Source organism: Syngnathus scovelli, chromosome 3 (assembly GCF_024217435.2).
Source record: "Syngnathus scovelli strain Florida chromosome 3, RoL_Ssco_1.2, whole genome shotgun sequence".
Classification (NCBI taxonomy): domain Eukaryota; kingdom Metazoa; phylum Chordata; class Actinopteri; order Syngnathiformes; family Syngnathidae; genus Syngnathus; species Syngnathus scovelli.
Genome location: NC_090849.1, coordinates 18459504 through 18484310, shown reverse-complemented (window position 1 = coordinate 18484310; position 24807 = coordinate 18459504). Strand labels below are relative to the sequence as shown.

The window sequence follows — 24807 nt, the reverse complement described above, 5'->3', positions numbered from 1 at the left end:
TATTGACAAAAAACATAAGTCAGTGTTGAGAAAGTTCATTTTGCGTGCACGTTACGCACCTGCGTAAATCAAGGCAAACGGAGCGTGTGCGCGCTCGTCTGACCTGCATGTCACTAAGGATCCCAGGAGGAAAACGGAATGAGCAAGAAAAATCACTGCAGCACACAACGCAGGTCAAATACAAAGTACCAAAAAGAAACCGGTAAGCTCACTTAAATCCTCTTTGTGTCAATACGAGTGACGGGGCATTTACATAAATCCATTCCAAAGTTTGTTTTAACTCAAAGGAAAAAAAATATATTGTATATTTTTCTATTATTTATGTCAAACTTTTCATAGCTACTTTCTATGTACCTGCTTTTACAAGTACCATGCAAAATAGTAAATGTTGGAATTTGTTTGCTGGTAATGAATGATTTCCCTCACTCTGTGTGTGCGTGCGTGTGCGCGCGTGCGTGCGTGCATGTGTGCACGCTCAACACTAGGTGGTGCTAGAGCTAATATTATAGTGCAAGTCAAAACGTTGACATCACAGTGGAAATAACAGAGGACTCCAGAAGGACATTGAATTGGTTTTATTTTCCACGATCTCAAACATAACTTTCTGTCATATCTCATCAGTTCTGCAAATCACCCTGCTCTAACGCAGACATTTTCGCTTGAGATCCATACGATAAGATCTTATTTCATGGCTATTCATTGCATCAAATTCTAACATTACGCACACATTCTGACACACGCACACACGCACACACTCATGCACAACGTCTCGTTGAATCCTCACGACAACACTGCAGTTTGACACGACCGACATGTAGAGTGGGGACGCCATCTGTTAATTTTTTTTTGTCTTACAAAATGATTTACCCAAACAAAATGGAACACACACACACTGTAGTTATAGTGATGGAGAGAGTATTTACAGGCTTTTAAAGTCAGAAAATATTGCACTTATTGGCCCATTTGCATGTCACGGCGAGCGCCGCAAGCATGCTTTTTTTAAATCTGTTAACGTAGCATTTATATATATATTTATATATACTGTACATGTATACATTTATTTTATTCATAATGTCAAGGTCATGCATGTTCCTGCTATTTTGTTGCCTATACACAACAAACAAACAAACAAACCTAAAATGAGTGGGTTTTTTTTTTAAACCTTTTTGTCTTTTTTTTTTTTGGCACACATATTTCATTGATTGCAAGTGTTCTAAAAAAGCCAAAAGGGCCTTAAGGACACAAAAAAATCAACTGGTTACAGCTCACGTTTGCAGTGCCCTCAGCACCCTTTAGGAGGAGCTCTTTCTTCATTGGCATGCTGACTACAACAGGAAACGATTCTAATCAACAATCAATTCCCCCACCCCATCCCCACTAGCTGTGTAGTACACTTCCTGTGCTGTGTCATTGTTACGACATTGTCTTTTTAAGATGAACATGTTATTGACCTTTTTTCGGCAGCATGCTAAAAAGGGCATCGATGGAGTACAGCGTGAAAAAGTAAAAACGCAAACAGAAGTCAGGCCATGATGGATGCTTAAAGGCCACTTTTTTAACGTGTGAAAACTCCCAAAAAGTTCATTCACAAACACATACTCATTGAGGAGTGCCCTATTTGGCAGCCTAACATTTAAAGTAGACATATGATGGAGATTTCACTTTTTAATGGCTTGTATCCAAATAGTTGCATGCTCACTTGTGTGTCTTATTTTAACTAGGGTTTAGAATTAGGGGTTAGTGTTAGGGTTTAGGAGTTACTTTAGTGATCAGTTTATTAAGACATCTAGGAACTGTTTAAAATTGTGAAAGCATTTGCATAATATGTCTCCTTTAAATACACAACACAATCACTGTTTTTCATTTGTTTGGATGCTTTACAATGGAGTGGACTACAAATATGGAGGTTATTGACAGTGTCTCTAATAGCACATCCTGTAACTTCTTATTTGCTCGCATTAGAAAGTGACGAAGGTTAGGCGATAGCACGACAGCAGTTTAATATCTCTACCACTAAAGGGCCCAGATGGCGAGGGGAAAGGGAAGAAGGATTTGTGGGGGACAAAAACACCATACAGTAAGTGGAACTAACAGTTGCAGCTGGGCTGCTGCAGCGGCGGAGCACTGTCTGTCAGTTTGGCGGTGGGCGCTCCAGCTGTAACGGCGGGGTCGCCGTCCAAGCTGTCGGACATCTTGTCACAAATGAGGTCGACGAGGCGCTCAAAGGTTTGCTTGACGTTAATGTTGTCCTTGGCGCTGGTCTCGAAGAATTCAAAGCCTTTATCGAGTGTTTAACAAGAAATTTGTACATTTACTATTTATGTTTTAATAGTTATGCAGTTTTTGCATTTACATTAGCATTTAGAGTTAGCATTTCCTGAACGAGATTTTTAAATACAGATACTCAATATAGTTGATAGGAGAGCTTCGTATGTCTAATTCACACTTTAGTTCAAGGCGCAGCCCGCAAATAAGGTCTTTCTCACACTTACCCAGCTGTTCCGCCAACAGCCTGCCGCTATCCACCGACACCACCCGTTCCTCTTCCATATCACACTTATTACCAGCAAGCACCACTTGTGCATTATCCCACGAGTATGTTTTTATCTGGGTCGACCTGTGCACAACAATGTAAGAATACATGCTTCGGTCAAACAACAAAGTTGTTATTGGGTCACCGGATTGCATGGATTCTTTTCAGCTGAAACAGAGAGATGGGCATGTTGTGAAGTTGGTCCCCCATTTGGACAGGTCAAAGGTTGAGATTGCCTCATCGTTTGTTATGTGAATCACTGCTGGCAGGAAAGGGAAAGTGGGTCAAGTGCTGTTCTGGGATGAACATGTGCACTCCTATGTAGGTTAATTTTTTCTTCTTATTACGACTGCTCCAAACATTGAGGTGAATATTTATAAAATCTTCTCAGGACAGACATGCAGAAGTCGAGAGGTCTAAAGTGAAGAAAAATGCGAGTCACTAAAGCAGGTTACACACTTTTGGACATCCGACAGCAGCAGTTCCACTTTACTTGATTGTTGAAAAGTCCTGCAGCCAAACGATGCGTCAGTGTTTGTGCAAAAGAGTCCCTGTGACTCAGTGAAGCGCATTGAGAGAAAGAGCTTAAGGAGCAAATATCTCCTGTGGTGCTGCAGCCTCACTCAAAAGTAGGCCAGCGAAGATGAAGGCTTCCAAAAAACAGGAGAGCAAAAGAGGCGGCAAGACAGCCAGACATGCTGTGTATGTGTACAGAGATACAGTATGACTCACTTAGAGAAAAGAAAAAAAACATCTGTGTGGTGCGGCGGCACCAGAATAGGAGGTTTGTCGCAGACAGGATACGTATAAAAACGTCACACAGTTTAATTCAGGAGGAAAGATTGGTTGCTATGGCGATGCTTTTTTTTTTCGCGATACGTCGCAGGGCGCGATGGGAGGAAGCGGAATGAAAGTGACAGGCACAAAAAGTCGATACAGGGTGCAGATTGGATTACTCTATGAAAGGCAGTGAAATTTAAAACGGGGAATGTAGCAATAAGACCAACAGAATATAGCAGTTTGGTAATGTTTCAGTTTTGGGCTCATGTGCGGTTGCATCTTGATCCTTCTTAGCGTTTTTTTTGTTGCTGTTTTTGTAAGCATTCCTCCCTCACAACCTTTGCTCGTCTGGTTCTGCATTTTCAGGGACTACAAAAACTTGAAATGGTAGCTTATTTAAAATAAGATATATTATCCATAGCGTGTTTGCATGAGACTTTTAACAAGCAGTTTTGTATTCACCACCCAGAAACTTGCTTTCTAAAAATGATTGAATGTGACCCAATTCAGATGATGACACAACACTATGTGACCTTGATTAGCATCGGGCACTTAAAAGTCTATTATGCAGATCCTGTACATAGACACTAAATATAAATTTGCCTACCTCATGACAGCCCAAAAATAAAAGCCTACTAAATAATAAACTTACCAATCCTGCACGGCGCCAAAGGATTCCTCATTGGTGATATCATACATGAGGATGAAGCCCATGGCGCCGCGGTAGTAGGCCGTGGTGATGGTCCTGTAACGCTCCTGGCCTGCTGTGTCCTACACGCACACACCACACGCATGTACTGTTCACTGTCATGTGCATACATAACTGTCCATGACAATCTGATTACAAGAGACTATAAACCACGCAGGATGCAATGGCCGCATTTAATCGCATCCTTTGTGTCGTGTTCACCGTGCAGACATCATTCTGCTGAGTGCCTCGCAATAAATCTGCACTGACACAGAACAGTGACTCAATTTTAGCGTCTCCTCGAAAAGCTCAGCCAAGCTGTGTAAATATTTTGTTTCTAAGTTCGAGATAGAATTTCTTTCTCAGCTTTAATATTGGATCTCATTCGATTGCATTTATGTAAAATTGCTAATGAATCTCCAACTAGGTTATTAGAAAAAAAATGGAAGGATTTTAATTAGTTAAATCATATCAGTGGTTCAATCTTTAAGTAAATTGAGATGCAACTGCATAATCGTTACTGTGGCTGGTGTAAATCCCGCCCAGTGGAAAACCAGAACACTGCAAAATATCACCGTGGAAACAAACGCTCACCGTTGCACCTTTTGCTCCGAAATCTCAATGAAAATGCAAATGACGATGCTTTGATGTGCTTGATTGTAGAAGAGGACGTGTGGGCTATTTGTTTACTCCTCGTCCCGTTTGCCACAAGTTAGATAACGACAGCACGAGGTCTGCCGTTTGCGCTGGGCAGTTTGTTCCGCCCACAGCAAAGTGTGTTTTGCGGGGAGCGTCTGTCTGTGAATCATGTTGGAGGGCTTTTTTTGGCTGCTCCACTTGGCGCCACTTTACCACGCTTTGCAATCCGTCGGCATGCGCATGGCTATCACCGCAGTGTGTTCGCTGTAGCTTGAGGCCCACTCTGACCTTCACTCTGCAGAGATTGAACTTGCATGTATACACACACACGCACACACACACCACTGACCTTTTAACTGCTTGCAATGACACACATAAAAAATATGGAATAAAGACATTGGGAAAAAAAAGCTATGGATAATTGTGCTTCCGTTGCTTGATTATACAGTCCAAGATGACAGTACAGTTTTTTCCGAGACTCATTAGAGAAAAGCTGAGAGCATTGCTCCGGTGATTTGTTGTCATTTAAATGTCAAGAGAATGACTGGAATGAGAAAAAAAAAACTGCTGAGTCGTGCAAATGAAAAGCTGGGCTGGACGCTGACAGGAAATCAATGCAAACAGCTGACACCATCAAGCAGAGAGCGGTTGGGCGGAGGCATTTATTTTTGATACTAATTAACTTTGTCAGTTACGTTTTATAATCTCAACTATTAATATTGCAAATTACATGTTTGCAGCCATTATTTCAGTAATGGTGGGGAGTGGCACCGATTTGTTCAAGCCAACTTTTATGAGCATAAGATCATTTGGAATTATGGCAAAGAAGCTCAGCCCTTGTTTCATTGGTATCTTGGTCTATTTTTTTTCTGTCACAAAAAATGGCATTTAAACAGGCTTGGGTAATTTGTCATTAAATGTAACATACTAATTTAACTTACTGTAGGTTTGCAGTCTGGTTTGCTCCTTCTGCCATGGCCAGAAGGCAGCATAAGTCTCTCTTGTCTTTTATGTCTGTGATTGATTGTGGTGAATTGTCACGATGCATTCAAGGGCGGTTCAGAAAAAAGGGCTACAACATGTATAAAAAGAATTGACGTGTGCTAATGACTGTAAAAGTGGGGAGGGGGAGCGGAGACAGATCCGAGACAGATTTTCTTTGCTATTTTCAACATGACTCGGTCCCTATTACTGGATTAATTTTGCGCTAAATCATCAAATATAGATAAGATCCAATAAATCGCTGTCATCCAGCAGCCATAAGAGGCTCGCTGCAAGTGTCAGCTTAGACCAATTAGAAGACGACCAGGCAGTTACTTGAGAGCAAGGAGGACATTTAACTAAAAATGCACACATCAGACGGTCACGATGCTGTTGAAAGCAAATCTCGGTAGTTGAATGTCAGGGGCTGGCTAATTGCTGCAAAATAGTTTAACGACAAGACATGCCGTTTTCGACAGGAATGTTAACCTTTGGCGTGAAATTTAAGAGGCAAGGGAAAATGGGTGACAGAGCAAGAACGAGACAATGTGCTTCTGCAAGTCCTAATTAAAAAAAGCTTCAGCTCAGCTTCACTTCCACACACAGGAAAGTGTGACTGTGTGAGTGTGTCCTTCCCCTCCTGCTGAGCGCCAAGCTAACACTTACTGAGCTCCTCTCACAAATGTTCAGACTTCCATCTGCCTCCCCAATTCCAATGAATGTCAAACCACAATGACAAAATGCATGATTGCGGAAAAGACTTTTTGTTTTATAATCAACCCTTGAGTTTGTCATTTCGTACCCATATCTGCAGCTTGATCCTCTTGTCATTTTTGTACACCGTCTTCACTTTGAAGTCGATGCCTACGGTGCTGACAAAGGCCGAGGTGAAGGCGTCATCGGCGTAGCGGAATAGGAAGGACGTCTTGCCCACACTGCTGTTGCCGATGATCAGCAGCTTGAACATGTAATCGAAATTTTGGTCACCTCCCTCCCCTTTGCCTTTTGCATCCTGAGTGGCAGCCATCTGCAACGAAGAGAAGAGAGGATGAGGAGGCCGCTACTGAAGGAGAGGCTGGGCAACGTCGTGAAAAGGATGGGAAGGGGCTGTATTTGTAAGCAGGATATGGCTTTTACTTTTAAGCGGTCGACAAGGGAGTGGCCGGCTGGCTAGCAGACAGACAAACAAACACAAATCATTTTTATTAGCAGTTCAACCTTGGAAGATGTCTGAGGGTCATTCCATGATAATATAAAAAAAAATTCTAAGGCATGATGGCTCATCTGGTTTTATGATGGCCACTATTTCGCTGTGATTTAAAATTTGATTTTTTTTTTCTTCTAACAGTGTGATTTTATTCTTGTGACATTTAAATGTTTTCTCCCAACATTTCAACATTACTCTCCAAAGGTGAATTGGAGTCACATACAAAGTACATTCCTATGTGCAAGTCTCAAGTCATAACTTTCAAGTCTCAAGCAAGTGTTAAATTATAGAGGAATTAAAAATCAAGCAAGTCAAGGTGAGTCAACACCAAATTTGAAGCGTTGAGTGAAATCATGATGTAGCTCAAGCAAGTGGCAAGTCGTCTTAAAATTTTGATCAGTCTCGTAGTGAGTGATTTTCACTGATCCAACACAAAAGTGCACTTGTTACATTTAAATGAACACACAAAAAGTACATATACTACATCTTTAAATATTAAACAGCTTGAGGCTATTGAAGTAATTTATGTATACAGTACAGTACTTGTACTATTTAGAAAATAATTTCTTCACTAATGTCTACATGAGCATTTACACCTATAAATGTATCCAACACTATTAGTGACAAATATTGACGTTATACTTTATAGTATTTGAACGTCAACGTCTACCGTAATGATCATAGATACAACCAAATTATGTTTTGGTTTCAATCTGTTTCCTAAATCTGTTTGTGTGTAAATGAATGATAAATGAGAGGCATAAACGCTGTATACTGTGTGGGTTGTTGCTTTATGAAGTTCAGTGAAGCTGACGTGCATTACAGTTTTGCTCTGGAATGTTGTTTGGTGGAATTTGTCAAGCAAAATGATCCAAACCCCCCAAAATAGTACTATCTGTTGTATTAGGTGGGGCACTGCAATCCCTGCCCCTGATGCAGAGTCACCAACTGAATGCTTCATGTAAATACAATAACCTTCTCTCACTATGTTTGACCTGCTCGTTTCTACGTCACCAACCGGCCACTTACCGACACACACAGACACACAACGACACACACACACACACACACACACACACACACACACACACACACACACACAGACACACACAGACACACACAAAGACACACACATCATCTTTGCTCCAAGGTGAACCGTGCAGGCAAAAGCACCGCATTCCCTCGTGCCAAACATATGCTGCCTTGCTATCATTTTAAAATAGAATCATTTTAGCATCCACTTTGCATCTTTTTGTCTACTATGAAAAAAACACTTGCAACCATTGAGGAGCTGTCATTTACACACACGACTAATAAATGAATAATGAATAAAAAGAATGACACGATGTGATAGGAATGGAGGAGGGGGGGTAGAGGGTGTTGGTAGTGGGGAGGGGGGCATACCGGCTAACGCTAGCGAGGTCATTTATGACGAATTATATGAGCCATTCACAGATGAAGCCAATAGACATGCTGATAAACAAACCTGTCTCCAAGGACTTTGGCTCGAATTCAATTTGTGTCAAAATTATCCTCCTTTGTTTTAGTCAATATTTGTTGGGTTTTTGTTATTTTCCGTCTTTTTTTCCCCCTCTCCTTCTTGCCCACTGCGCCTCGCTCGTTGGCTGTGTTGAAGCAATTTCAGCACCAGGGAGCTGTTCCCTCCACCTCCCCCTCCCTTCTCGCTTTCCTCTACCCCCCTCCCTCCTATGACAGTACGAATTGCTACTGACGTCATCTATTATCAAGTTGTAGTTTTCTTACGGCTCAGACGCGGAAGCGCATCCACTGCCGAAAAAAGGAGCGTTGACTACATTTACCAGCATGCAACGCGGTACGTGCGTACATAACTGTGATTTACGATGACAACGGAGTGTGATAAATAACCTCACGGCTTGCGTGTCATAAAATACCACTTCCTTACCTTGCCGTACAAGTCCATTGTGTTTAAATGACTAAAGATGAGGACATCAATAACGTGATTGCATAAGCTTGAACACTACTATTGTGCAAGCATGGGGACAAGTATGGGCGATTTTATGGAGCATGGAGTCGTCTGTGATAGGACGAGTGGCCGGAAAAGTGTGCTCATAGGCCGGCTACGGTGGGAGCTGCCCTCCCCCGTAATGGTGGCTCGGGTGTTGAAGTCTACGCAGTACAGTCGCTCTAGAAGCAGGTAAGGTAGGCTGCATCAACAAGCCTGCTTGTGAATCGCAGCATTTTTATGAATAAACAGCATATTTTCACATCGCTTCTGGGCACTTTTCTTCATCTTGTGGCCTTTTTGCCACGCTTGCAGCCAGTTTTGATAGTTGTGACGTGCGCAATGAATTTGTAGAAGAAAATACGCAATAAAAAAGATCAATTAATCACCAGATAGTGCAGGAGGCACTTTTTTCTAGGAGGTGTTGCGTGGCTAAAAGGTCCAAAGTAGCGCCTTGTGCTTTTTTGCACAAGAATCGATCTGCTGCTTGCTACTAACTAAAGGCCAAACTCGAGTCAAGTTAAGGTCAACACTTTGATGCAACTGAGCTAATTTAGACCTTGGCAAATCCTAAACCAGATGTCACTACAATGACATAAAAAAAAAAAAAATACATGCAAAAACCTGTAATGTGCAAGCATTTTTTTTAATTCTCCAACACGTCTATCTCGACATAGAGTAGGGACAGTACCTAACCATCTAGACACCTACCCACTCCTCACCTTACCCCTTTCCTATTTGCGGAGGGAGACCAAACCTCGCACCGAATAGCGGAAATGATGTCAAACTATTACTTGTCTTGCTAAGGCCAGAGAATTAAAAGAGCAAACCTGTTATTTTTTTGCAAGTAATGGGGTTAACAAAAAAATATGAATATGCCAATATGTGGCAGTAGTGTTGTTCAACAAAATCTCCATTATTAGAGAAGCTAATACTTCACCTAGTTTGTTAGGCAAAAAAGTGAATAACATTGACTGCTTAGACCAGAGAGCAAAAACATGGTTAATCTTTTGAAACACTTTTCTTTGAAAGAATTGTCAATGGAAGACTCCATTGAGGTGATCCTGCAGGACTATGAGAAGGTCCTTCCTTTGAGCAATCCTCATCCGGTGTTGTCGGCCTGCACTGGTGCCCTGTTCACAGGCCTCTATGGAGTGTGGAGCCTCTTCACCATGCCCGGCTTCCGGAAAATCCCGCACAACCTCAAGGTGCTTCAATGTTACGTTTTTTTGTACGTGTGTGTGCATAGTGACAACAAAAGTAGCAAAGAAAAGTCACCTGTAACCTAGATTGCATTAATTATTGTACATATGAAAGAGAATCTTTGTTGGACATAATGCAGACTCTTTTCCACAATCAGACCAAGAAAACACGCCGATCTGGAGATGATTGTCCCTAAGTGAGTTGTAGTTTTGTGCAATAACCTTGCAGTTTAGTCATCTTTTCCCATGATTCCCTAACGTGTCAATGATATGCCAGAAACCATAGTGGATAAATGATCATGCATATACACGCTAAGATAAACCCAGTACAAAAGCTGTATCAGGAATCCCGCCTTTGATAGTAATTAATTGGTCGACAAATTTTTACTACATTTTTAAATCTAAGATGCACCAGTGTAATGTCTGTAATAATTTTTATTCATTTTATTGTATTTGGATTGTGTTCAGATTATTTAGATTTTTTTTAAAATTATTAGATTGAATTTATTGTTAGAAATATCTAATTTTACATTACTTGTGTCTAAATATTTCATATTATATTATGTTGAATCTATTGCAATGTTTTTAACTATTCCCTATGGGTATTGTTTGTAATGTTATGATTACATATAGTTCAAGTATTTTAAACTTAATATGCATGTTGGCTGCAAGAAATTAGAAAGGCCCTATATAGTTGTTAGAATACATCAAAACCTATATTTGTGAAGAAAGGTTCTGGTATATAATAAGTGTTTATGGCATAGATTAGCTTGTGCAAATGTACCTAATGCAGTGTCCAGTGGGTGTAATTAATTGATGTATGTTTACTTTTCTCTAGGTGCCCTATTTGCCCTCCTGTAGGGATCAGACATGGAACATCATGAAGCTGCTTGATGGCCGCACAGGTCGCTTAGCAGATCTGGGATCAGGAGATGGGAGAGTGGTGGGTGAGCTGCTATGCCTAAGCTTGAACTGTGTAATGTATTGCACTGTAAAGGTAATAATGGTGGAATTGGACTCCAGGAAGAATCGTGGTGACTTCTGCCAAAGCTAATGCCAATCTTAATAAATTAAATTTGATGCACCCTGTGATTGACTTGCAACCAGCCCAGCGCTATAAAAAATCTTAAATGACATGGAGAAATGTTGTCATCTCTCAGGTGTTTGCTGCCTCCTCTGCTGGCTTCAAGTGCACTGGCTTCGAAATTAACTCCATTCTTGTTGCGTATGCCAGGGCAAAGGCCCGTTGGACCGCATTGCCTTCCAGCCAGGCTACCTTTGTTAAAAAAGACTTTTGGAAGGTAAGGTGGATGTGCGATTATTTATTTATGGAGCTTAGACTAACGTTGAATTTTATTTCTTCTATCCATAGACGGATTTATCACAGTACAACAACGTGACGGCTTTTCTTGCTACAGGAGTGGTGAGTTAACGTTTTCCTATGATTACGCAATAGCACTTTGGCTGATGCAGCCTCTCCTGATGGTTGGACAGATGGAAGTGCTCGGAGAGAAGTTGCTGAAAGAGCTTCCTGACGATGCACGAGTCATCGCTTGCCGCTACCCTTTCCCCGGCTGGCCTCACCAGTCCACTCTCGGCTCAGGACTGAACCAAACGTGGGCCTACGACATTGGCACTGTGAGGTCCAGTCTGAGGCAAAATGTCAAATAATGTGAGGGAGCAGTAGGTCACTCAGGTGACCCTCAGTTGTGCAATGCTTTTTTCATTAATGTTGGACTGAATGTTTGGAGTGTATCTGAAGGTCCTGCATGAGCCAACCACCTTCAATAAGCCTTCAATAAGACAAATCATTTCCTGCACGCATGCAAATTTTAACATGTGAAAAACTAGCAGGTGAGTTTTTTCTTTTTATGTGTAGTTCTTTAAAACATCTCGTTTGTTTGTCCTAATTACTATGACATTAAATATGAAAATACTGTAATGTTTTTTGAGTGACTTTTCTGGTTATATCTAAGTGGGCATCACTAGTGCTTGTTTGGAATAATGTAGATATCATTACGTAAGTGGTTGTTTGTACAGTGTTACATAAAGAATATTAACAACATTGAAAAACTTAGCTTGGTTATAATTGAAAAAAAAAATTAAGCTTGAACAAATTTAGAAGTTGCACATGAAAACTAATCCACCACGGACGAAAACGTCTGCAGGTTTGATGCAAGGTAATATGCGCACTCCATTTACCTACGCTGAAATGCACTACACGCATACAACCACCCAGGGGGCGTTCGTGCTCCAAACAGCTGCAAAGACTGACTCCAGCCAGGACTATGCTTGAGAACGACTAAATACATCAGCTGCATATCTAATCTCACCTAAATTAAAGTTATTTGCTCAGAATATTCGAAGTGAATTAATTTTTTGTGTGATTTTTATTTTACTACAAATGCAAGAAAAATACAGTCACAATCATCAAAGACCTCTTTAGAGTTATACATATATAAAATATAAATTCGTTTACTATACCTGTTTTGGGCTGTATTTTCATAGCAATGGACGTAAGAGGAATGTTGTGACGCCACAGAAGGGGCGGAGTACAGACGGCGCCGCAGTATAAAACCCAAGTGCGCGCTCTGGATAGGCATTGAGAGTGTAGAAAAGAGCAAAGGCAACTCTCATATTTCACAATAAATGGAAGTACAGAGGACTATCGGGCTTCAGCAACCCAAGAGCGGCAACATGTGCGAATCCACGCCGAGGTCATGCGAGCCTCGGCGGAAGAAAACCGAGGAGCCCGGCGCTCCCTCGGAGATGTCTCGAATCATTACCGACCCGGCCACCGGCAAGTGCTACTGCCGGGGCAAAGTTCTGGGAAAGGTATAGAGAAAGAGAGAGAGAACTTTTATTTCTGCAATAATTCAGTCATTGATATAAATAATATTTTGTCTTTGCAGGGCGGCTTTGCCAAGTGCTACGAGATGACCGACCTCTCCACCAGCAAAGTTTACGCAGCCAAAATCATCCCGCATGCGCGCGTCTCCAAGCCGCACCAACGGGAGAAGGTATAAACCCACACATAACAACAGTTGTCTCCAAATATAATAATCACAATTATTTTTTCTAAAGTGTTTTTAACTATTTTGATGTTTTTCCATGTCTAGATTGACAGAGAAATCGAGCTGCACCGAATACTCCATCACAAGCACATAGTGCACTTTTACCACCATTTCGAGGACAAGGAGAACATTTACATCCTGCTGGAGTACTGCAGCAGAAAAGTTAGTCACATACACAACTTTAAAGCATGCGGGCTTTCATGGGCAACCTTTTTCCTACCGTTTTCCTTGCCTGCACTCCTGTCCTGTCCTATGCCGTCTTATTGACTACTTGTTGGCTCCTTTCCTCACACGGCGTAGCACTGTGCAAGTAAAGGCATGAAAATCTAGTATACTCCATAAATATTTAACCTGTCGATTCACTGAGTACTGACCTTTTTTGTCATTTGTTGTGAGCATGAAGTGGATTTTTTTCATCATTTCATTTGGGTTCTACGCATTTTTAAAATTTTATGGTAGAAAAGAAAAATTGATCTGTTAGTGATCCAACTACTGCACTACAGCAGATCAGTGGCTTGCCTCCTATGTATATATTTGTTGTAGCCATCCCACCCATCCATGTTTGCGTTGCACCCCGACTAGTCTGCATTTCTGCCCTATGTCAAATTGCATGCCTGACTTCTTCTTTTTTTGCAGTCATTAGCACACATCCTGAAGGCGCGCAAAGTGCTCACCGAACCTGAGGTACGCTACTACCTGCGACAGATCGTCTCTGGGCTCAAGTACCTGCACGAGCAGGAGATCCTGCACAGGGACCTCAAACTGGGTAAGTCTTTCGTGCGTGTCGAATAGAACAGGAGCCTCGTCAGCGCGCCCTTTCTCATCTTTCTCACTTATCCCGTGTAGGTAATTTTTTCGTAAGTGAATCCATGGAGCTGAAGGTGGGCGACTTTGGTCTGGCAGCCAAGCTGGAGCCGGCGGGGAACAGGAGAAAGACGATCTGCGGGACTCCCAACTATCTTTCCCCCGAGGTGCTGAACAAGCAAGGCCATGGCTGTGAATCAGACATCTGGGCCCTTGGCTGTGTAATGTGAGTAGACTTCTAAATGAGTCCTAATGTGAACCCTCAAAGTGCTGATTGTATGAAACGGTCAGGAAGTGCAACTTGTATAACTTGAATTGAATGGTTGTAAATGAGGGTGGCATATGAATAGTTTTAGATAGCTTAGCTTAACCCCATGAACGAAATCACGGTAGAAAATAAATGGATAGAGCCTTACAAGCACCATCTATCTTTTTCCAGGTACACAATGCTCTTGGGAAGGCCACCGTTTGAAACCACCAACCTGAAAGAGACGTACCGGTGCATCCGCGAGGCTCGCTACTCGTTGCCTTCCTCGCTATCACCGCAGGCCAAGCAGCTCATTGCCAGCCTGCTGGCCAAGGTGCCAGAAGACAGACCTGACCTAGAACACATCTTGAGACACGAATTCTTCACACAGGTGATTTACCAAAGAACAAAACCTCCATCCGCTACATTTCTTCCTTACAATGAGATGCTGACCCACTTTGATGTCCCCTTTGCAGGGTTTAAGTCCTGAGCGTCTGTCGGCGAGCTGTTGTCACTCTGCACCCGATTTCCACATTTCAAGTCCCGCCAAGAGCTTTTTCAAGAAAGCTGCGGCGGCTCTCTTTGGAGGCAGACGAGACAAGGTCAAATACTACGAAACTCTGAGTGAGTAAGACTCATTTACCGATGACCGTGAATTCGGTATTAATGTTAGGGTTACAGTAATAAAATACGGATATCTTGCTCTCACCAACCCAAGGATGTAAAAATGCTGACTTGTGGGTCCCATTAGATGAAGGGACCGTTCGATTTCTAATTTGGTTTATGTTACATTTCCCTGCACGAGTGCTGCCGAAGGCCCTGGGCAGATTGAATTGGCATCTAGAGGCCAAAATCAGATTGAACAGTCTAACATATAATTCATGGACAAACACACTCGACTGAAGAGAGTAAATTGTTGGAAATAAATTAATATCATTTGTATTTTGTACTTGGGTCATTGCTTTAAATGGCCAATTGAGAAGTCCTTGAGAGCTGCTTACAGCGAATCGCTTGTGTAGTTTAGCATTACATTGCATCAAATATATTTTCTCTTGCAGATAAATTAACCAAAGAAGAAGAGGAGATCTACAAGCTGCAGCATGACCTGGAGCGAACTGTCATCGGCCAGCAGCAGTGCAAAAAGACAGCCGAGGTATAAATGAATTATTCACACTTGCAATTTTCAAACGGTCCCTAAGTGAGCAAGTTATTCAGAAAGCCGGTTATTTTCAACCATTTTGAGTTGAGTCATAGTGGGAGGAGATGAATCCTACTCCATCGCCATCGCACATTTACAAACGCTGTCGTCATTCGTTTCATCCGCCTCAGAATGGAAGTCAACTTCCGCCATCTGCCCAAAGCCCCGTCGCCCTGGCAACAGAGAGCCGATCCCTGACGACGACGCGAGATACCATCCGTTTAATCGTCAGGGGGAGTCTGGGGAGTTGCAGCAGCAGCAGCGAATGTGAGTTCTTACGGTGACATTGGTAAAGTAGACACTTCTATAGGTACACTTTATAATTTATTGACATGTAATCAAAGAGACATATAAAAAAATCCTGCATTGTGCCTCGTTATACTTTCCGTATTGGTGGTACACGCTGCTGCCGTTCACGCAGGCGACGCGACGGACTCCATTTAATGATTGCTGGACTTGCAGTATTTTTCTTCTGTCTCGCTGACTGACAGCACTGTGCAGGTGTACCTAATGAAGTGTGACCGTAAATCAAAACATGAAATGCTTAAATCCATACCCTGTCGTCCCTGAAGGTTTGGAGTACAACACCACGGGGAGCGTCGCCGATACGGTCGCCGGTGTGTTGAGGGGGTGCCTGGAGAACATGCCGAAAGGTGAGTCAGCCATATACGACGTACCCAACAGACACAGTTTTGAGGTTATGAACCGATTTAACTGGTGGGTTGGAGAGCGATAAAACTTTAGCCGCACCGACTCAAAGGCTTCAAGCCGAAGATTATGATTCTACGATAAAGTCTGTAAAGTTTTATCACTCCCTGAAGCAACTGCTGACTCGTTCTTTTGCGGATGTGGAGTTCCAGTACAGACGTAGAGGCGCTTCACAGCTTTGCGTAATTTATGTTCCGATGTAGCTACGTGACTTATCGATTCCTCCTACCAATATGGATTGTAAAAAATAAGGCCTACCCCCACACTGACACCTACCCCCATCCACAGTGGAGCTCTCTTGCTAATATTGGCCTCAGTAAATGTCAGTACAGAACAGAAATGCACAGTAACGTATGTTTTGCGATGCCTTCAGGTAAACTGCAAATTATGCCTTATAAATCTTTCCCAAGGCCTCCACTCTAATGGACATCTGCCCCCTCACCCAGCCACCATTTACCGAACAGAACAGAACATTTGTGATATTAGTGCACTTATTTGATAGTGAGGAATACAAATTGCACGCAGTCCTCCTGGTAAATGTATTCTAAATCCCCTTTATTGTTCCTCTTGTGTTTCGCCCTGCAGCCGACAACATTCCTCAAAGTGCAAATAGTTGCGGCCTTCAATGGGTGACCAAGTGGGTGGACTACTCCAACAAGTACGGCTTTGGATACCAGTTGTCCGACCACACCGTGGGCGTTCTCTTCAACAATGGCACTCACATGAGCCTCCTGCCAGACAGAAAGTACGCGCCACTGCAAATGTTGCTATTCAGACGCTGCCAAAAAAATGATAATCACACTATTTGAGCTTTTTGCTCAAATCAACGTTTGTCTGACTGTTTATCTTCTATTCATCCCCAGGACAATCCATTATTATGCAGAGTTGGGCCAGCGCTCTGTTTTCCCCACCTGTGAGGTTCCTGAACACTTTGTGGGCCAAGTGACTGTACTCAAGTACTTTTCCCATTACATGGAAGAGAACCTCATGGATGTAAGTTGTTAATTCCGTTTCTAAATAATAGCATGTTGCGGCCTGTCGGATGCTAACAGTGTTGTGTTTCTAGGGCGGCGACCTGGGCACTATGACGGATGCACACATGCCCAGACTCTATCTTCTTCAATGGCTCAAATCGGACCGCGCCCTCATGATGCTCTTTAATGACGGCACTTTCCAGGTAAACACTCCCGGGGAAAACATGGGTGGTTGCCAGGAGCAGCAAGATAACAACCTTATATCAACATTAAAGACAGAGAAATTTCTCTTGGCAGATCTGACATACAGTCATTGTGCTTTTTCAGGGCTTTATAATGTTAAACCGCTAAATCTGTGTCAGAACTGCTGACGCAGAAAATTTTCATGAGAATCAGATAAGATTTAACAAAGATGTTTGTGAGGTCCTTTGGGGGGGAAAAAGAAAGACAATGGTTTCATTGTCATTGTGGAATGGGCTGTAGCCTGTAGCATCTTTCTTGAGCACATCAGCTGCCTCTTGAAAAATGTAGGCATGGATACATGGAGCCAAATAAAGTCAGATGACTGCACGAGGTTGTTGAGTTAAAAGTCAAACATAAGGGTCTTGCACATTTTAGCTTCACCCTGTAATTTCACCTGAAAGCTCGATGGCTCTAACATTTTGTTAGATGAGTGTATACTGAGCCACACTCAAGAAAATTGGGGAAATGAAACTTGCAAGCATCAAAAAGAATTCAGATAATTTGTTTAAATTATGATCAAGTAGCCCCCAAGGTTGTTCCCTCCACTAATTGCAATTTGTGTTTCAGTCCATTTCACTTTCCTGACCCAAACCTCTGTTTTCGGGAATGCAAAATTGAAACTCTAAACAGGAAGCCCAAAACAGGAACACAAACAGATGATTATCAGGGGAAAACCTCTTTGGTGAAACAAAAAATACCACATAGCCTTACGATCCCTTTTGGTTTGTCAAACTCATTTGCACTTATTATGGTTCTGGTTCAATTGAGAGGGCACAGATCAGATAGCCAGATTTTTTTTTTTTTAACCAAATTTAACAAACACTCAAACCCTTTTTGGCTATTATTAACTGTCATTTGTCATTCTTCCCAAAGGTGAACTTTTACCACGACCATACCAAGATCATCCTGTGCTGCCAGAGAGACGAATACATGCTGACCTACATCAACGAGGACCGCGTCTCCAAGACTTTCAAGCTCAGCTCGCTGCTGGCATCCGGCTGCCCCGCCGACCTGCGCGAGCGCATGCTCTACTCGCTCAACATGCTGCTGCAGAGGTGCAGCTAAAGACCCTACCCTGCTTAAATATGTGCATTCGACACATGGACCAACACATCCTGCAGAACTATCGGGGAGGAACTGCGCAAGTGGAATTGTGGTGTGACAACAGATTGTGGATGATAAAGGAACTCCATGCAAGAGAGAAGAGATGACGTTTGACTGGAGGAGAGTATGTTGGACCTGGGAATGTTGGTACGATCCAAATGTGTTGGACAAAGAACGAGAAGGAGGATGTCTTTTGGAAAGAGCGAACAGCTGGGCTGGCACCAGCTTGAAAATCGAAAAAAGAGGCCGCGAGACGGTCTGAATATTGTAAATGATGTACAGTGTAAGATAACCTGCCATACAGAAACATGCTAATATGTGTGTGGTTGGGCCAAGGTTCAAGTGGTGGTAAAAATGTGTACATCTGTTTGTGTGTGTATCTGAGTCAGTGTGTGTGGGAGGGTTGTAATTTCATGCAAAAAAAATGAACAGCGAGTTCTTTAATGATGACTAGACTGAGCGCACAGGGGTGGGGGAGGATGTTTTCTTATCCCAGAATGCTTAAAGAGCCATCATCATCATTATGGGAAAAAAAATACGACATAACTTATTGTGTACAAAAAGTGCCGTATTTATTTATTTAATAATAAAGTGCATTTTCTTAAAAAAAGTGAATATGTGTGAATTTTTCTTTTCTTTTCTACTAATATTTTACCTATTAACTATAATATAAACAAAACTGGAGACCATTTCACTGTAATGTGAGCAAACATACAAACTCGATCAAATCACGATTTCCACCGAATGCCAATTTATCTTCATATCTCCTTCATTTTTTTTTTTAACAGACGTTTCATGCAGCAGTTTGGAAGTGTTTTTCCCACTCCAAAGAAATTAGTTGCCGAGGGGAATGAAAGCTAAATGGACCATAATGACAATCTTGTCTCTTTCCGGTCCAAATCAAAGCAAGTGTGATATCTGAACATGAGGTAGATAGAAGAGGTTGTCAACAATAAAGGCCCATCTCCAACTCTTGTCTCTTTCCGGTCCAAATCAAAGCAAGTACGATATCTGAACATGAGGGTTTGTAGCACAGAAATGAGCGAGATAGAAGAGGTTGTCAACAATAAAGGTCCATCTCTGCAAAGATGACCTGATGTGACTCTGACTAACTTGTTTCACTTAGACATGATTTAGGTTAATAAGTCGTGCCTGTCTCTAAATGAGTTAACCAATTTGTTTACGACATACATCATGATACTTCACAAGGACAATGAAACTTTACTGTACAAATTTTATTCCTACAAAGGGAAAAATGTGGTAGTTTTTGCTCTTCTGAATGTCAGAGATCACTGCCTCTACAGCTCACACTTTGTCATCCGAATGTTCAATTGATTGTTTAGTTGCACACCTCCTCACTGCTGCATCTTACTTAGCAATGAAATGTCTGCAGTCCAACATAGATACTTGAGTCATCCACTTCAAAAAAACATTAATGCTCAGTGGAGCTCAATAATACATGGTTCAAGCGTAGACATACCCAGAGAACAGGAAGTAGCGGTTCACGTGAGGGAAAGAGTAGGAATTATTCATGCGGTGATACCTCCAGGGTCCCAGTGCTTTTGACGGTAATGGACGCTCCGAATAGAATGTTGATGTTGACTTTGCATGGCATTCAAGGGCGTTTTGACTTTGTGGCCTAACAAACACAGACCAGCATCTGCATCAGATGCATGCAGACACGCACCTGAGAACTCACTAACAGGGTGAAGAAAAGGTAAGAGGATGTCAAAGATACAAAATTAAGGACATGAAGCATGATTAATATTGGTAGAAGAAAAAATCCCCACAAAAATACAAGGAAAAATCCAACCAACAACACAATAAAATCCATTTAAAAAAAAATCCACCAAAAAATAGCACATAATCCACATGGAGAATCCACAAGACAAAAAATACACAGTAGAAAAAAAAAACTGGCAAAAATAACATAAAAGCTACACAAAACAATATACAAAAACAAAACGGCACCAAAAAACACAAAAAGTGAGCAAAAAAACTAAGAAGAAGAAGAAAAAAACCCCACAAAAACTCACAACAAAAAACTCATAAACTTGCATGTTTTTGGATCATAGGAACAAGCGTAGGGGGAAAAAAATAACTTCCCCTAAATTCGCCAACATGTGACCACAGAACTTCAGACCAAGCTGATGTTACTTGTTAAAACGCCGTTACCGTTACTAACAGTGAAACGCGGCACGTTACTCGCCAATCAGCTTCGCACAGGTGACGCATGACACTGCGCAAGGCAATGGCGGGGCTTTTGTTTGGGAAAAAGAGACCAAAATGGAGAAAATGATCGTCGTAGCTGCCCGTGCCCATCCCGAGTATGCAATATTTGTTTGTATTACGCAATACTTCTGTAATACCTCTTTCTATATCGGGGCAAAAAAAAAAAAAAAAAAAAACGGGAGCAGGCTTGGAGGACTTTGAGAGAGGAACTTGGCATACCTGGTGAGTTTTTACGTTTTTCTTTATTTGATTTTTTTTTTTTTTTAGCTCTTGGACTGTCCAAAGACGCAACATTGTTTACATTACCATATAGCAGTCACTACTGTCTTTTTTTTTTTTAACGTTCACTAAATATTGACTTAAATCAAGTACTGGTCTATGCTGTTCTACTCTATGCAACTGTATTGACGCCTGCTTAAAAATCTGAATTCTTTTAATCATTGAACATTTTTGAAAAAGTAATGTAAAAATTACTTTCCTAGTAATTTGTTACATTTATGAAGGGCCAATTCAATAACTAATTCAATTACTTTTTTGGAAAGGTAACTAATAACTTTAACTCATTACATTTTGGAAGTAATTCAGCCAACTTAGAACTAAAGACATGGCGCGTTCCCTCCAGAGTTGGTTTAACTCCTTTTCCATTAAAGAGACAAAATGTGATTCACTCAATTAGTGTGAACGCTGGTATCTAATTTAGAGTTCATATTGGCAGTGAGGCACAAACAAGGCAGCTCCAGCTTGAGTCACATCGACTAAGGAGATGCTGTAGTGCGTACGGGTAAGCTGAGCCATGAGCTTGAGCTGATGTGACAAAGGAATCCTTATATCGGCTTCTTCCCTCAGGTTGTGTGCAGGCAAAAGCATGAGTCAGTAGAAATTATTGTTATGAGGGGCCAACCGAGACATCATTTCACATGACCTCTCTCACACAAAAACCGAAATGCTCTCACATGCTTATAAAATTGTTAAAATTAATATGAATCTATTGACGTGCCTCAACAGTGTTTCTGTGATTTATGTCAAGCAGTGTGAAAGAGAAGCTTGGGATGTATGCATCTCACGCCACCCTCAGAAAAAACTCAAATGCTGTCAGGGCACTTGTTACTTTCATAAGCTCTTCTAAGGGATGGGTAGGGGGGATTGGTCTGGCGTTGCGACTCCCAAAGCCGTCACAGTTGAACGATGGCTTCACGGTCAGTTTTCTGTTTCTTGAACAGAATTGTGTCGCAACAAGGTGCTAAAGACGTTGAGCAAAGCTCCCCAGAAATGTGTCACGTTATTAAATGCAGCCCTGCCTATTCAAGTGAGAAAGCGCGACAGGCTTCAAAGCTGCGTTTCAAACTAGTGACTCACAACAAAAAAGGGATGTAGAAAGTAAATCTAAGACAGGCATGCCCAGAGTCCCAAGGGATCTGGGTGGGGCTGCATTGCTCAACAAGTGCTCATGCTCACGATACTTGCAAATCATTAATACTTAACATACCGGTTGGGATCGGTCAGAAAGTTAGCTCCAGTTTATTTGCACTGGGGCCAAAACCAACATTTTACAAGAAACGATCTTCTACTATGTCAAATGCCTCGTCAATAAATAAGGCTACACAGAACCATTCATTTTTACGTGCAGAATTGATATCATTAACTTTCAAAAAATCTGAAACCAGATTGCATTGGGATAAGAATATTATGTTGCTCAATGAATGACTTTAATAGAGATTTAAAAACTTTTGCTACAGTACACAGATTTAAAATGGGTTGATAACGATCCAAGTCTCTTTTCAGTAAAGGAGAGAGAAAGGCTTGTTTTCACATATCAGGCATTGCCTTTGTACAAACAGAAAGATTTAAAATGTCAGTGACTTGTTGAGCTAAGGCTTTTAAAAAAATAAGCGTCAAGACTCGTATTATTTGATTCTGCACCCTTAAGCTTCCTCAACCTGGCTAAGGCGTGGCTTTTAGTATAGCAGCATTAATAGCAGACCAAAGAAAGGTTGACTGTTGTAATGGTTTTCATTTGAATGAAATTGATGAATTTTTTCCATATAAGGGAAGCCGTGCATAGCCAATTGTTACATGCCAGGTGACGTTACAAAAGGCGTCAAGACATTTGTCCATAATACTCCAGCACATTCCTCCTTCTCTCATTCATAAAAAAAGCTGCATGCCCTTAAAAGAGCGTGACGTGAGGTCAGAGTCGTCAAGCACAACATGTCCGCGACGAGCCAATCAAACGCCATCAAGTCTTGCTGTTAAATGTGCAGACTGCAACCGAGCTGAGTGGGAGACACATCACTGTTTCTGTGGCAACCGCCTCACTCTCTCACTGGCTCGCTCGCTCATTGTCATCCCCCGCGTGTAAACATCTGCAGTTGGTTTGGTCTCTCTGTCTGAGTCATAGCTCTTCTTCTCCCAAATACTGTCATCAGATTATGTCATGAATTTAGTGCACAGGTTTCACTACAAGTTTATTTGCAATAAAAAAGAAAAGCACTTTTGGAAGAGACGTGCATGTGATTCACTGCTGCAGCTGCCAGTACAAAACATTTGCCACCAAAAAAAAAAGAAAGACATGATTTCTATATAAGTATGAACATTGTATATTGTAATTTAATTAAACAAATGAAAATTTAACATACATTTATAAATTGAGGTAACAAATATAAAAAATATGACAGTTATTCCTGACATTGTAAAACTAACATCCACCTACTAACACCCCATTTACCATTAATTTAATTATGAAAAATAATTTTCATAATAATTACAATCCTTAAACAATGAATGGATTGTTCGGTAGTGGATGTGGGTATGTTGGCCCACTTTGTATCTTTGTAACCATGTAAGGGCTTGTGGTGTGTTCTTTTGTGTGAGCGTGTGTAACCCTCAACACCGGATGCCAAAGTGCAGGTGTCGTTCTCGCCAAGAAAGTTGCAACGCATGATGACGAGCCACAAACAAATAGACTCATTCTCCGGTTCAAAGTACGATGACTCTCGATAATTGTAACTTGCATGGGGGGCATCTGTTTTTGTCAGTGTAAAAGCACACCTGGAGAAGAAAGACTCAGGTCTGACTAGCACCTTCTGGAGTGCGCCTGCACGGCATGTCTGTTAGCAGCTTCTCTGCAGACATTTATCTCATAGCGGCTGTTTACACGACAGCGCTTTATCTAAAAAAAATGGATGACAGGATCGCTGGATTTGGTTTGCTTTGTTTACGTGGCAACACTACCCTATCTTAAGACTGCGACATTTAAAAATGGGTCTCTTAAATATACTGTTAATGCTTACTTTGTAAACATTGTAAGTGAAAATAAGCAAGTCATGCTCCACTCTGAAAACAAACAATGGTGGATCACAGCAGCTCGTCGTGCTAAAAGACAATTTCACGTCCTAAAACAAGGGGTGTCAAACTCATTTTTTTGGCAGGCCGCATTGTAGTCATAGCTTCTTTCGGAGGGCCATTATGAGTGTCAACCCAAATAAATGTATGAGCACCTCATATTATATACAGTAAAAGCTACAAAACAAACTGACAAATAACTCGTTTTCAAATCAGACGAGTAAAAACTGGTCAAATATTTAAAAAAAAAAAAGATATTAAAAGTGAAGACAATTTGCAATTTTAGTAATGACACATGAATTTGATGCACAATTTGTCTTTGCAGGCCACATAAAATGATGTCACGGGCTGTATCTGGCCCCCGGGCCTTGAGTTTGACACCAGTGTCCTAAAAGGACAATTTCTTCTTTCACTTTTGTCAACATACTGAAGGATTCCACCCATGTAAGTATCGGTATGTTTTCATTCAATAGCAACTTTTGTTTGAGCAGGTTCCGACATGCTTTAGTCAAACCCTCCCAAATCGAGAATGACGCTAGTCCTTCTGGCTTTAGGGCATTCCTTTCTTCTCAGTGCTTTTTTTTAAAAACCTGCAACTTCACTTTGTGAAGAGAAACTTATTCGCAACCACTATACACAATAATACGCAGTAACCATGTGGAGGTATGTTCGTCACAGAGAAGAATAGAAAAATCAATCTTAAGACCATATAAGCCTTAAAATGATGCACTTGAATGTGACTCATGCAACCTATAGCCTGTGAACCAAAAAGAAAAATCTTCTCAAAGACTAAACCATCCATCCTTTTTAACTGATAACTTTGTGTATATGTCAAAAATTTGATTTTTTTTTTTTGTATTTGTGGCA

General features: G+C 41.4%; 3 protein-coding genes across 6 annotated transcripts; 2 read left to right on the top strand and 1 right to left on the bottom strand.

The window, feature by feature from the left end:
* Nucleotides 1–49: 49 nt before the first annotated feature.
* si:dkey-190g11.3 (uncharacterized protein LOC567059 homolog) lies at nucleotides 50–11956 on the top strand. Of its 3 annotated transcripts, none has more exons than XM_049763956.2 (6): nucleotides 50–202; nucleotides 9845–10020; nucleotides 10853–10957; nucleotides 11175–11315; nucleotides 11387–11437; nucleotides 11509–11956. In XM_049763956.2, exons 1-6 carry the CDS (start codon nucleotides 139–141, stop codon nucleotides 11683–11685), a joined length of 714 nt encoding a protein of 237 aa, XP_049619913.1. In that variant the 5' UTR covers nucleotides 50–138; the 3' UTR covers nucleotides 11686–11956. The 3 variants fall into 3 exon arrangements, with proteins under 3 accessions (XP_049619913.1, XP_049619914.1, XP_049619915.1); XM_049763957.2 differs by lacking the exon at nucleotides 50–202 and adding an exon at nucleotides 8611–8662; XM_049763958.1 differs by lacking the exon at nucleotides 50–202 and adding an exon at nucleotides 8863–9004.
* rab3c (RAB3C, member RAS oncogene family) lies at nucleotides 561–8785 on the bottom strand. Of its 2 annotated transcripts, none has more exons than XM_049763960.1 (5): nucleotides 8753–8785; nucleotides 6424–6648; nucleotides 3966–4084; nucleotides 2493–2617; nucleotides 561–2278 (listed from the first exon to the last, which is right to left on the bottom strand). In XM_049763960.1, the coding sequence occupies exons 1-5, from the start codon at nucleotides 8768–8770 to the stop codon at nucleotides 2088–2090; spliced, it is 678 nt and encodes a 225-aa protein (XP_049619917.1). In that variant the 5' UTR covers nucleotides 8771–8785; the 3' UTR covers nucleotides 561–2087. The 2 variants fall into 2 exon arrangements, with proteins under 2 accessions (XP_049619917.1, XP_049619918.1); XM_049763961.2 differs by lacking the exon at nucleotides 8753–8785 and adding an exon at nucleotides 8315–8492.
* A 649-nt stretch (nucleotides 11957–12605) lies between the features above and the next one.
* On the top strand, nucleotides 12606–18981 carry plk2b (polo-like kinase 2b (Drosophila)). Its single transcript, XM_049763943.2, has 14 exons — nucleotides 12606–12849; nucleotides 12927–13034; nucleotides 13134–13250; nucleotides 13725–13854; nucleotides 13935–14118; nucleotides 14332–14530; nucleotides 14616–14763; nucleotides 15198–15292; nucleotides 15469–15604; nucleotides 15910–15990; nucleotides 16631–16790; nucleotides 16909–17038; nucleotides 17112–17222; nucleotides 18136–18981. Exons 1-14 carry the CDS (start codon nucleotides 12664–12666, stop codon nucleotides 18325–18327), a joined length of 1977 nt encoding a protein of 658 aa, XP_049619900.1. The 5' UTR covers nucleotides 12606–12663; the 3' UTR covers nucleotides 18328–18981.
* The last annotated feature ends 5826 nt before the right edge of the window (nucleotides 18982–24807 follow it).